Here is an 11326-nt window from a genome sequence, read left to right as displayed (position 1 = left end):
GGGGGCCCCGCCGTCAGCACCGCGGACAGCGCCGGGGAGCGCCGGACCCTCCTCACCCCCGGGCACGGGGCACCCACGGCTGGGACCCCCCCATCTGGGCACAGTGCACCCCACGGTCAAGAGCCGAACCCCCGCTAAGACCCAGCAGACCCCATGCCCAGGGAGCCAGACCCCTCCACACTGAGTAGGGCAGATCCCACACCTGGGAACTGGACCCCCAAACTGGGCACAGCCCCCAGCCAGCCCCCTGACACGGGTCCTCCCACAGCACCCACCGTGGGGAGATACCCACACAAGCCAGCCCACGGCAGGGAAAGGTGTGGACGTGCAGCTGATGCCTCCATACACGGGGAGAACCTGCTCACCCACCGACACACACCCAACTACGTCTTCAAAAACCATCTGCCCTTTCTGGCTCTCCCAAGCTCCTGAAATACTTTATCCTGTTCTTTAAGAGCTGCTGAGGACCACCCGTCCTGCTGCCTGCAGTGAAATGTCCCTCAATGTCCCTACACCTCAGGCTGGCCACCCCAGGACCAGTCATTGAGCTGCTGTAGGGAATTTTGTTCTGAGCAGTTGACCCAGCATCCTCACTGGGACCAGACTGGGAGTGCTCAGTCCTGCTCTCCCTCTGCAAAGCTCCAGACATCCCTTCCGAAAGGAACATTTCTTAATTAATATTAATACTCTGCATCACGTCAGATCTTCCCATGTATTTACACTCCCTCCCCAAGCACCTTCCCTGCCTGTCCCTCTCCCAGCAGCAAGGTGACAGCGCAGGCTGGGCCTGTGCTTCCCCAGCCATGGTCCTGGTGCAGCTGCAGTGGATGGGTGACACCCTCATATTTATGGGTATTTCAAGAGAAAGAAAAAGGCTACTGGGTGTTCATATGTTCTTGTTGTATTATTTAAGAGAAGCCATTTGAGAGCACAGGAGAAGCAGTGCCTGCTCCCAAAAGGAGGAAAAATAATGGAGGGGAATATTTGCAAAAAGCTCAGTTAAGTAAATATTTTATGCCCAATAATGTTATGGCTTTTGAATGATGCATGCGAGAGAGTTGAAAGGAGGTGAGGTGCAGAGCGAGGCAACACGGCATGTGTGCCGAGTGTGAAGGTGTTTGTGGGGGGAGGCAGAGGAGAACCCAGTGCCCTGTGGCTCAGGTGCCTCTCACCCTGGCTGGGTGGCTGCAGGCAGGGACAGCAGGGCAGGGCTGTTCCAGCTGCTGGACTGACAATGCCTTTGTGCTGCAGAAAAGTTGGAATGAACCTTACAGGGAGATGGTTCTGCCCCAGGTGGGTGATAGCAGCTGATGTACGGACCCATTTCTCCCCCTTCCCTTGGTACCAGCCCCAAGGAGCAATCACAAGAGAAACCCACATCCCTCTGACCAAGCCCACGTTAGGCAGGAGCCCTCACGCTCTCAAAAGGCTCTACACAGTGAGACACACCCAGAACACTCCTTGTAAGAGCTGAGCCCGAGACAGCCGAGGTACCCCAGGAAGGCAACGGGACCAGCCCAGCATGCGGCTGGCTCTGTGAGCCGGGGGGATGCTGCAGCAAGCGGGATGGATGGAGGGATCCCCAGGCTGGAAGGGAGTTTGGTGCAAGGTCTCCAGCAGGTCTGCGGGGGCATTAGAAGGAGGAGCAGTGTAGGGTACAGGACAGGCTGTCCCAGGAGGGTCACAGCCCTCTTGAAGCGTTGGGAGCCACAGATGCCCCATTGCTTCACCTAGGAGAAAATCAGACCTGCAAGGAGAGCACAGGAGCAGGGACTGAGGGACAAGGAATGGGAAGACAGAAGGCAGAGGGATTGCCCTGGCCCGGGAGGAAGAGGCAGACAGGGAGAGGGCAGGGAGGGTGACCAAGGGGAGGAGAACAGGGTCAGTACAGAGGAGGGGCGATTCTCTGCCCAGAGGAATTCTCCTCCTGGCAGGCAGCAGCACAGGGTGAGCATCTGGCACAAGGTAAGCACAGAAAGGAGTAAAATACCATTATGTGCTTAATCAATGAGCTCTGGAGCTGAGGATCAATGGGAGGCAGACACAGCCATTAGCTGGGAAAGCTGAGAAAGAGCCCCGGGCTCCCACGGAGCGGTCGATGCCGGGTTTCACCGAGCAGCAGAGGAAGGGGAGCGGGTGGAGAGCAGAGCCTGGCTGCGGCCACGAGGCAGGGCTGACCCCGCTCTGCTCCGTGGGGTTCAGCCCCCCAACAGGGAGCAGAAGGAGGAGCCCAGGGCACAGTCTGCTGAAAAGTCTCCTGCTGAGCCCCAAGAAGCACCACGGCCTCTGGACCAGACATGAGCACTCAGCAACACAATAAGGGTGTAAGAGGGAACGGGACCACTGCCAGCAGGGAGGAGAAGGGACACGAGCCCCTCGTCATCACCCAGGGACATCACTGGAGAGCAAGAGCCAGGGGTTTAGCCATGGGCCTTTCTCCTGTGGACCAAAGGCTGCAGTGAACTTCAGGTGTTGGTCCTTCCTGTGGGACCCAGAAGGGTGCAGGGGGCTCTGGGGAGGTCACCTGAAGCAGAAGGGACATGCAAAGCCTCACACTGCCCAGCTGATGGCCACCTCCTCGGAGAAGTGCCGGCCGCAGAGCAGTTTCCTCACTGCTCCTGTCCCTGTGCCTCTCTCCTCACCTTGAGAGCTGGGCTGGGCTGCTCCCCAAGGGCCACCACATGGCAGAAGTGCAAACTAGACTGTGAAGAGGTCACCCTCCCAAGAAGGTGTTGCACCAGACCAGGTAAACAGAGCTGCTGCTGAGTCAGGGCTTGCCCAGGCCCCAACCTTGAGAGATGCCCTCGTGCCCCCCTTGACCCAGCTCGCTCAGAGCCCGCCCGGGTGGTGCCGGCGCTCGGCTGAGTCACCACACATGGGGCTTCCTCAGGAGAGAGTCTTGATTTTCAACCCATGAGCAAATTTAGCACTCGGGGAGGCAGACAGCCCCAGGCACTGAGTGGGCACAACCTCCTGCAGCTGACTCAGCCCCAGCGCTGAGACCCTGGGCTCCATCCAGCTCCTCGAGCCAGCCCAACCCCATCCAGCTCCATCTTCCCTTCACGCTTCCTCCAAGGCAGTCACTCCCAATCCCAATCTCTGCTACTCCCCATCCCACACTTGCTGAGACCTGACAGCCAGAGCCTTACCAGACCCCAGCCAGCAGCAAGAAGCAGCCCTGGTCTCCACACAGGGGAATCTTCAGGGACCAGGCACACAGCTGGGGATCTCGAGAGCACCACAGCCTGGGGCTGTGCTTATGGCAGAGTCTCCATATGTGCCTGCAAAGTGGCTGTCCCCAAGGTCCCTCCCAGGGGGCGAGTTCCCATCTTCCACCAGAGTTGAAATCATAGCCCTGATCCCAGGAGGCTGCTCCTGGAGCACAGGACACACGCTCCATCCCTACACATCACTGGGTCCTGTCCCCATGGGCCGTGCAAGACACTCCTGTCACTGTCCCCCTTCCCAGACCCTGCAGCCCAACGGGGACAGCTGCCCTGTGACCCACACGTGGGCTGGGCAGGTCCCGGCTCTGTCACCTGGCCCTTCTCAGACTCCAGCACTGACCACTGCTCCTGGAGCACAGGACACACGCTCCATCCCTACACATCACTGGGTCCTGTCCCCATGGGCCGTGCAAGACACTCCTGTCACTGTCCCCCTTCCCAGACCCTGCAGCCCAACGGGGACAGCTGCCCTGTGACCCACACGTGGGCTGGGCAGGTCCCGGCTCTGTCACCTGGCCCTTCTCAGACTCCAGCACTAACCACGGGTAGATGGGGCCAGCTCAGCCCCCTCCTCACACCTCCCTCCCTCCCACCCTAAAAGAGGGAGGTGGCAAATGGCCCATCCCAGCTGGTAACAGCAAACCGGGGACATTATGGGGTGTCAGTCCCATGGTGACATCATAGCCCCCACACCAGTTCCCCACAGCCCCGGGGGAGCAGTTCCACAGGGTCAGAACCAGACACTCTCTTCCTGGGACAGACACCCACGTTCTGCTCAAGGACCCCCAGCAGCAACCAAAGCCCCTTTCCCAGCTGCTTGGCTGGAGCATCTTCCTCCCACCCTCCGCCTCAGGGCTCAGGCCAAGTCCAGGGCTGCTCCTGGCTTTTGATGTCACGCAGCACATCATCACTGCTGCTCTGCTCCTGACTTTGAGGCCATCATCAGCACTTTCTCCACCCGCATCCCAGTTCCTTGGCAGTGCCTGGGATAAAGCAGCTCACACACCCAGGGACAGTGACTCTCCCTGGGTGGCAGCGGGTGTGACCCCCGGGGGGCCAGCGGGTGTGAGCAGAGGCGGGTGTCTGCTCTGCCAGGAACAGCCACCTCCCCAGGAGCTGCCCTCAGCCACACAGAGCAGAGTCTGCTCCACACTCAGCAACTCCACTCAACTGTCCCGGCTGCATCCAGTCCCCAGCAGCTTCCACAGATTCCACAGCCCCATCCAGCTCTCAGTAGCTCCACACACCTTCCCTCACAGGTGCCCCAGCCCCACTCAGCCACAGAGCTCCTGGTTCTCCTCACCAGGGCAGCATTACAACTTCAACCACAAGGCCCTGGCACCTGATATTTCAATGACACTAATGAGCTTCCCTAGGCCCATGGTACTCAGGCAATTATGAGCTGGGAGGCAAGAGGAACCCTGCAGACATCTACCCTGTGTCTGAGCTGCACCAAACTGATGAAGAAGGCAGGTTCAGTGTAAAGAGCAAACCAGAGCATCTCCAGCTGCTTCATTCAATTCTCTCCTCACCCTCCTGGCCACTTCCTCACTCCCCTTCTCCCTTCCTTCACCCTCTTTCCAACAGGCTGCATGTGCAATGCCATAACCATTGGGATGGCACAACTGATCTGCAGAGCAACTCCAGGCAGGACAGCAAGACAAGCAAAAGCACAACACCTACTTGCTTTCCATCACCTCATCCTCTATGTTATGGCCAAGAGCACCTGCAGCCCCCCTCCTCTCCAGCACCCCTGGGAGGGGGCTATCCCTGGGGAGACCAGGCTGCAGCTCAGCCTTTCTCCAGGCAAAGCAGCTGCCCACCCACCCAGAGACCCCACACGTGTCCTACCTCTCCTGCAGTGGGTCAGAGCCCGGTCTCTGCCATCCTTCCACTTCGCAGCACCTCCTCCCTCCATGCTCAGACAGAGCAGCACCAAAACAGCTCTTAGGGGTGCGGAGGGCTTTTATAAAGCATCTCCCAATTCCCCTCCCTCCAGCCAACCTGTCTCACCTGTGGACCTGCCCAGGTGTCACCCAGCTGGTCAATCCCATGGCCAGGGAGCAGCTCAGACCATGCCAGTAATGGATGCCCAGGGAGCCAAGCGACTGCTCATGTGGGACAAAGTGTGACAGCGCTGACTGAAATTCAAGTGGCATCTCTGAGAAATTTGCAATTTGATTTTCTCTTTAAAAATAAAAAATAAAGAAGGAAAAACACCCAGCCCTGCCTGCCCAAACTGCCCCCCCCAGCACAGACCCCCGGCACTGCCCACACGCGCTCACACGCCGCAGGGAGCAGCGGTTGTGCCCGAGGGGGGCTCAGCACCCCGCTCTTTGCAAAAGCTGGTAACAGGCCGGGTGCCCATGAGCCGTGTTGCAGACAAACACTTCCAGGGGCCGATGACCCCTCTGCACTCGGGATTTCTATTTTCTACCCCCTTCCTCTGTCTTCACTCAGTTAACTGGTACACAAGTGGGGGAAGGACAGTCTCGGTCCCAACACGCCTCTGCAGGGACCATCTTCCCCAGTTAGGTGTTGGGACTGACAACTCACACCCTCAGAGCGCAGCTCATGGCACGTTCTCCCGAGTGCTTCCAAGGATGCAGGATCGGTGCCGTCAGCAAGGGGCCCATGATTCGGAGGGTGCTGAGCAGGGTCACGGTGACCCCAGAGCTGCCACAGCCCCTCGGGCACATCGGATCGTAGGAGAAGCACCTGGGGTGCCACTGGTGCAAGATCCACTGCATCAGCCTTTTCACTGGAGATTGGCAGTGTCCCCAGGCTGGGTGGCCAAAGGTGACGTTCTTTATCTGTGCCTCATGCTCCTCAGATACCGAATATCAAAATGTGCATTGAGACACTCCCGTTATCAAATATTCCCCCAAGGTTAGAGAATTGCTTCCTCCTCTCCAGCCTCTTCCCTCCCAGCGGAGCCGATGAACACGATAACTTATCGGGACCCTCCCCTGCGCTGTTAGCGATGGCACGGGGACTCAGTGACCCACCTTACGACAACACGCTGGATATTTAGGACTCTCCCGGAGCTTGGTAAGCGATAACATCTTTATCATGGAGCCCTTTAAACCCTCGGTGCCTGTCAGGCCCCTCTGTCCTTGCTGAAAGGACAATATCAGATCCAGAGCAGTCCTGAAAACAAAATAGTTCCTTGAGTGAACGGCAGTGCTGGGGCCGGCAGAGCAGACCCCAGACCGTGCCCCCTGCTCCTTGCTGAGGAGTTTCCCCTTGGGCTGCCATCAAACCAACACCCACCCCATGTCCCCATCAGCTGGAGGGGGCTTGGCTGGGGCTCAGAGCAGGTTCCATCCCACCGCAGCTTCAGCTTGTTCCCCCCGTCCGCCAACGAAGCACCCAAGGCTGCACTCCTGGTTTGTGTCAGCCATGAAGTCTCTGGTGTGACCACTCAACCCTCTCCAAGTGTCCTTGCACTGTTATCCCATGTCACACCTGGGAAACCCAACCCCGGCAGAAGAGGCAACTGAGACATCGATACAGCCTGAGGAATCAGTCCAGACAGGAATAGTCAGGGGTGCTCAGGTCTACAAAGAGACTGTCATGGGCCAGGGATGATGAACCATGGAACACGCATGAGACTCATCTGCCCAGCTCACCCTTAGGGGAGAAATGCTGAGGAATGACCCCAGACAGGGCTGGGCAACCCAGTGGAGATGTCACTGCTTGGCGAGAGATGGGGACAGATGGACAATTAGAAGGCAAAACACCGAAGAATAAATCTGGAACCTGAGCAGAGGGAGATCAGCAAAGACGCAAAGGTTGAGAGTTCAGGGGAAGGAAGTCAACCTCTGTTAGATAAGTCTACAAAAGCCTTAAACTCAGTTTTGCTGAGAAATGAGTCGTCAGCAATGATTAAACTCCAGAGATGTCATAAAAACAGCAGATCTTGATAAAATGGGACAATGATATGATGAAGCTCAGCAGTGCATGAGTGGATGAGGGTCACCTGTAGTGAGCAGCAGAGCTGGGCTGATTGGACATGGGGGCTTCAGAGCCAGGTTCACCCTCTGAAGCAACTCTGAGGGTTGATGGCACAGCCAGGATTCAGGCAAGAGCCTCCTTCCCCAGTGTGTACCTCCACAAAGCCACACGCGAGGACCTTGGGTCAATCCAAGCTCCTTTCTGAGCACCCCTCTCTGGGTGGATAGGCAGCCCTGGGTAGGGGAAGAGTTGCCTTTTGAGCTGAACAACTGGCCAGAGAGCCGGGCACCAAAAGCCAGGAGTGTGGAAAGGGCACCAGGACAGGCTGCAGCGAGCCAGTGCGGGGTGAGGGACGGCAGTGGGGTGGTGGGACACAGGGTGGTGGGACACAGGGTGGTGGGACACGGGGAGATGGGGAGGCAGGTTTTGCAGAAGGCAGCCTCCTGCCACACGAGCAGTTCTTCCTGTTCGTGAGCACTGAAATAGCAGCACTGATGGAAGAGGCAGATTCGGTGTTTGACCCAGAAGGAAATCTAAGCCAATCTACTTCAATTAGACAAAAATCAGAGAGGCTCATTCTGATACGAAGTGCTGGCTGAAGCCATGAGCCAGATCAGCAACTGCGAGATTAGATAAAAACTGAACTTAGTCCCACCCCACATGTATTAATGCGAGCTCTCTGGGTGTCTGGGCTCTCCCAGTCCAAGGGCGTGAAGATGTTCCCTTCACTGGGGTTCATCTTCGCTGCCCTCTCCTTAGTGAGATGCATCCCGGTGCAGCCGGTGTCCGGCCGCAGCAAAGTCCTCCTGGTGTCCTTCGATGGCTTTCGCTGGAACTACGACCAGGACGTGGACACCCCCAACCTCGACGCTATGGCTGCGGAGGGGGTGAAGGCGCAGTACATGACTCCTGCCTTTATCACCATCACCAGCCCCTGCCACTTCACGCTGCTGACCGGTGAGTCCCCACCGGCCCCGAGCCCGGCGGAGCAGCACAGGGTGGGCAAAGTTAATGCTTGTGCGTCGGTGAAGGAAACTGATCCGAGCGGCCACCCAGCCTCAGCAGCTCCCAAAGCTGTAGAATAGGAGCATTTTGCAGATACAGGGAGAGACGAGGCAATAGCTGCAGAGAGGAATAGAACTGAACCTGCATTTATCAACGGTAAATAGCACCAGACCAACCCAATAGCCTCCTTTGATAAGACAAATGATTTTTTAGACAAGGGAGATGCACTAAATTTAATCTTTCTGGACTTCAGTAATGTATTTGATACAGTGCCACACGGGAAATCATTAGTTAAGATGGAGAAGAGGAAGATTAGTACAAAACCTCTAACGTGGGGAAGGAACGGGCTACGGGGAGGAGGACAGCGGGTGATGCTGAGAGGAGATTGTCAAGCTGGAGGAAGGGCAGCAGGGGAATTCCTGAAGAATCGATTTTGGTGCCAATCTTATTTAAGATTTTCATTAATAACCTTGGCATAAAAGAGTGGAACATGCTAATGAAATCTGCTGATGAGAGCAGGCAGGGAGGCATTGTCAATAGAGGAGAGGACGGGGGTGTCCTGCAGAAGTAACTGTGTGGTCTTGAGGACCAGAATAATAGAAATAGCATGAAATGGAAAAGTACAAAGTGCAAGTCTCTCCTTTCTAACGGGAATTTCTGCTGCACGCTGACCTCACCGGTTGTGAGCAACAGAGACAGGGAAACCCTGAAGCAATTAGTTAAAGGCAGGATAATGGTGAATCTCGCCTGTGCCGAGGGCAGGAGGAATTGCAGGTGGTACCGGTGGCTCCAGGGCTGAGGATGCCCCAGCTCAGGGTCCGGGTGAGACCCCCTGGGATCAACCTCTCCACATGAGAAGCAGGAGTCCCCCAGCATCTCATTCCCTGCCCTGGGAACCCCACTCTGTACGAGGTGGGGGAAGGAAGGAGGCAAAGGGAGAGCTGGGACGGGTACGAGAGGCCACAGCTCCTCGCTGACCCAGACCCAGCCCAACACAGGGGCGAGACCCCCCCAGCCTGGCTCACCCCCATCTCCTCCATCTCTCCAAACAGGGAAATACCTGGAGAACCACGGGGTGATTCACAACATGTGGTTCAACACCAGCACGGGGCAGAAGCTGCCCTACCACAGCACACAAGGCGTGGACAGCTGGTGGGACAACGGCAGCCTGCCCATCTGGATCACGGCGCAGAGACAGGCGAGTGCGGCAGCCTCCTCCCCCGCACGGACCCCGCACACACCGATCCTGCCTGCGATCATGTAGTGAAAGCTACAGACAAGCCACGATCTCTAGTGGCCATGAGTGAACATCCTCACTGCAAACGACAGGCTAATTAGAGCAGCAAAAAAAAAAATTGAAATCCCCAGACACTGGCAGGAATAATTATGATCATTCTATTAAAAATAGCAAAAAATATAATAGATGCATTTCAGCTTTATTACGACATTAATAAAAGAGGTTACCCTTTTCCTGTTTAAAGAACCCTCAGCCAGTTCCTCAGGGAGCACCACGAGCCCCTGAGGGTTTCATACGCTCCAAGGCACAAACCTCATTTCCTCAGCCTCAGCCAGGACCGTGGGGTGGCAGCGTCAGGGGCCGGTCCCCTCATCACTGGGGACTGCAGCAAGACTTCCCTAGATCCCAGTAGGCTTTGAGACAGGAGCTGAGACGTGGCCCAGGACACGTACCTTCACCTGTATTGACCTGCCAAATTAGCCCCATTGACTTCAGGGTGAGTGCTCATACGATTGGAGAAAAACCCACCTGAACATCTTGATGGTCAAGAGGTGGAGGGTCCGTGAGGTACAGACAGGTCACTGTTTCCAAAGTTATAACTGGTGCTACTAACACAGTGAGAAAACCAACGTGCAGGAGTCCTGGTAAGGGCAGTGCTTTCAATTAATCACTTTTAATTGGCAATGAGCAAGAAGACCTCATTAGAGGCAGAGATAGACATTAGGGGGCTGAATGAACTAACCACATTAGTAGGTGGTTTCACTGACAGATGGAGAGATGCTGCAGAGCGAGTTCAGGTGAGTTTATGCAATGTCTCCCCTAACAGGGCTTGAAGACAGGCTCTATCTATTTCCCTGGAGGAAGAGCAAAATACCAAGGGGAAGAAGTGAACATGAAGTTGGTGGAGCCCTTTTTGTTCAACTACAGCAATGAAACCAACTGGAGAGTGAACATCGACACCGCCATGGAGTGGTTCACGGTCAATAACCTTGACTTCATCGCCCTCTACTTCGGTGAGCCGGACTCAGCAGGACACAAGTACGGCCCCGAATCCACGCAGAGGAAAAACATGATCAAGCAGGTGGACAGAACCATCGGTTACCTGCGGCAGCGTATCCGGGAAAGTGGCCTGGAATCAAAGCTCAACCTCATCATCACGTCCGACCATGGCATGGAGACTGTCATAAAGACCAACGAGATCCACATCAACACAGTAGAGAACTTCACATTCAAAGACATCCAGTTTGAACTCTTAGATTACGGACCAAACGGGTTACTGGTGCCAAAAGAAGGAAAATTAGAGCATGTGTATTCAGTCCTGAAAAACGCCCACCCAAACTTACACGTGTACAAGAAAGCAGAGTTCCCGAGGAGGTTCCGCTATGCCAACCATTCCCGGATCACCCCGCTCCTGATGTACAGCGATCCGGGATACGTGATCCACGGGGTAAGATGTGTGTGCAGAGATTTCCTACTGTCTTTTGGGGATCTGCCTGTCTCCTCCTGTCCTTTGCGTGGCACAAACCTACCCGGCTTTGTGCCTTCGTGTTGATCAGTCTCCCTAGAAGGGGTGGGAATTCCAGCTCTTTGTGTAAAGTCCTTCTCTGCTGTTCAAACGGAAAAATCTCGGAGCAGGACTCGCAGGAACACTGAACACAGAGCAGGGTCCTCTCCTAGCCTGGTGTTCAGGGACGGCCCAAAGCCAAGGCAGCTCCCCAGCGGGAAGCTCCTCAGTCCGGCAGAACCTGGACACGCTGACATTTTGGGAGGGAACTCGCGAGGCGTTATCGCTCCAGAGCTGCGTCTGGAGCCGCCTCCCGCGAAGTTGAACATGATCAGATCGACTTCAAAAACTCAAAGACACCAAAGGGACCGTCCAACCCGGGGGAGCCGTATGCGG

The 11326-nt window shown here is 56.1% G+C and overlaps 1 protein-coding gene across 1 annotated transcript; it reads left to right on the top strand.

Moving 5' to 3' along the window:
• Window positions 1-7852: 7852 nt before the first annotated feature.
• ENPP7 (ectonucleotide pyrophosphatase/phosphodiesterase 7) lies at window positions 7853-10873 on the top strand (the record flags this gene model as incomplete). Its single annotated transcript, XM_010173673.2, has 3 exons — window positions 7853-8141; window positions 9242-9387; window positions 10253-10873. Coding segments are annotated over exons 1-3 (1056 nt in total), but the record flags the coding sequence as incomplete, so codon positions are not given.
• Window positions 10874-11326: the final 453 nt, after the last annotated feature.

The sequence above is a fragment of the Antrostomus carolinensis genome, unplaced genomic scaffold (genome assembly GCF_000700745.2).
Source record: "Antrostomus carolinensis isolate BGI_N321 unplaced genomic scaffold, ASM70074v2 scaffold31848, whole genome shotgun sequence".
Taxonomy (NCBI): Eukaryota; Metazoa; Chordata; class Aves; order Caprimulgiformes; family Caprimulgidae; genus Antrostomus; species Antrostomus carolinensis.
This window is presented reverse-complemented; position numbering and strand designations above follow the sequence as displayed.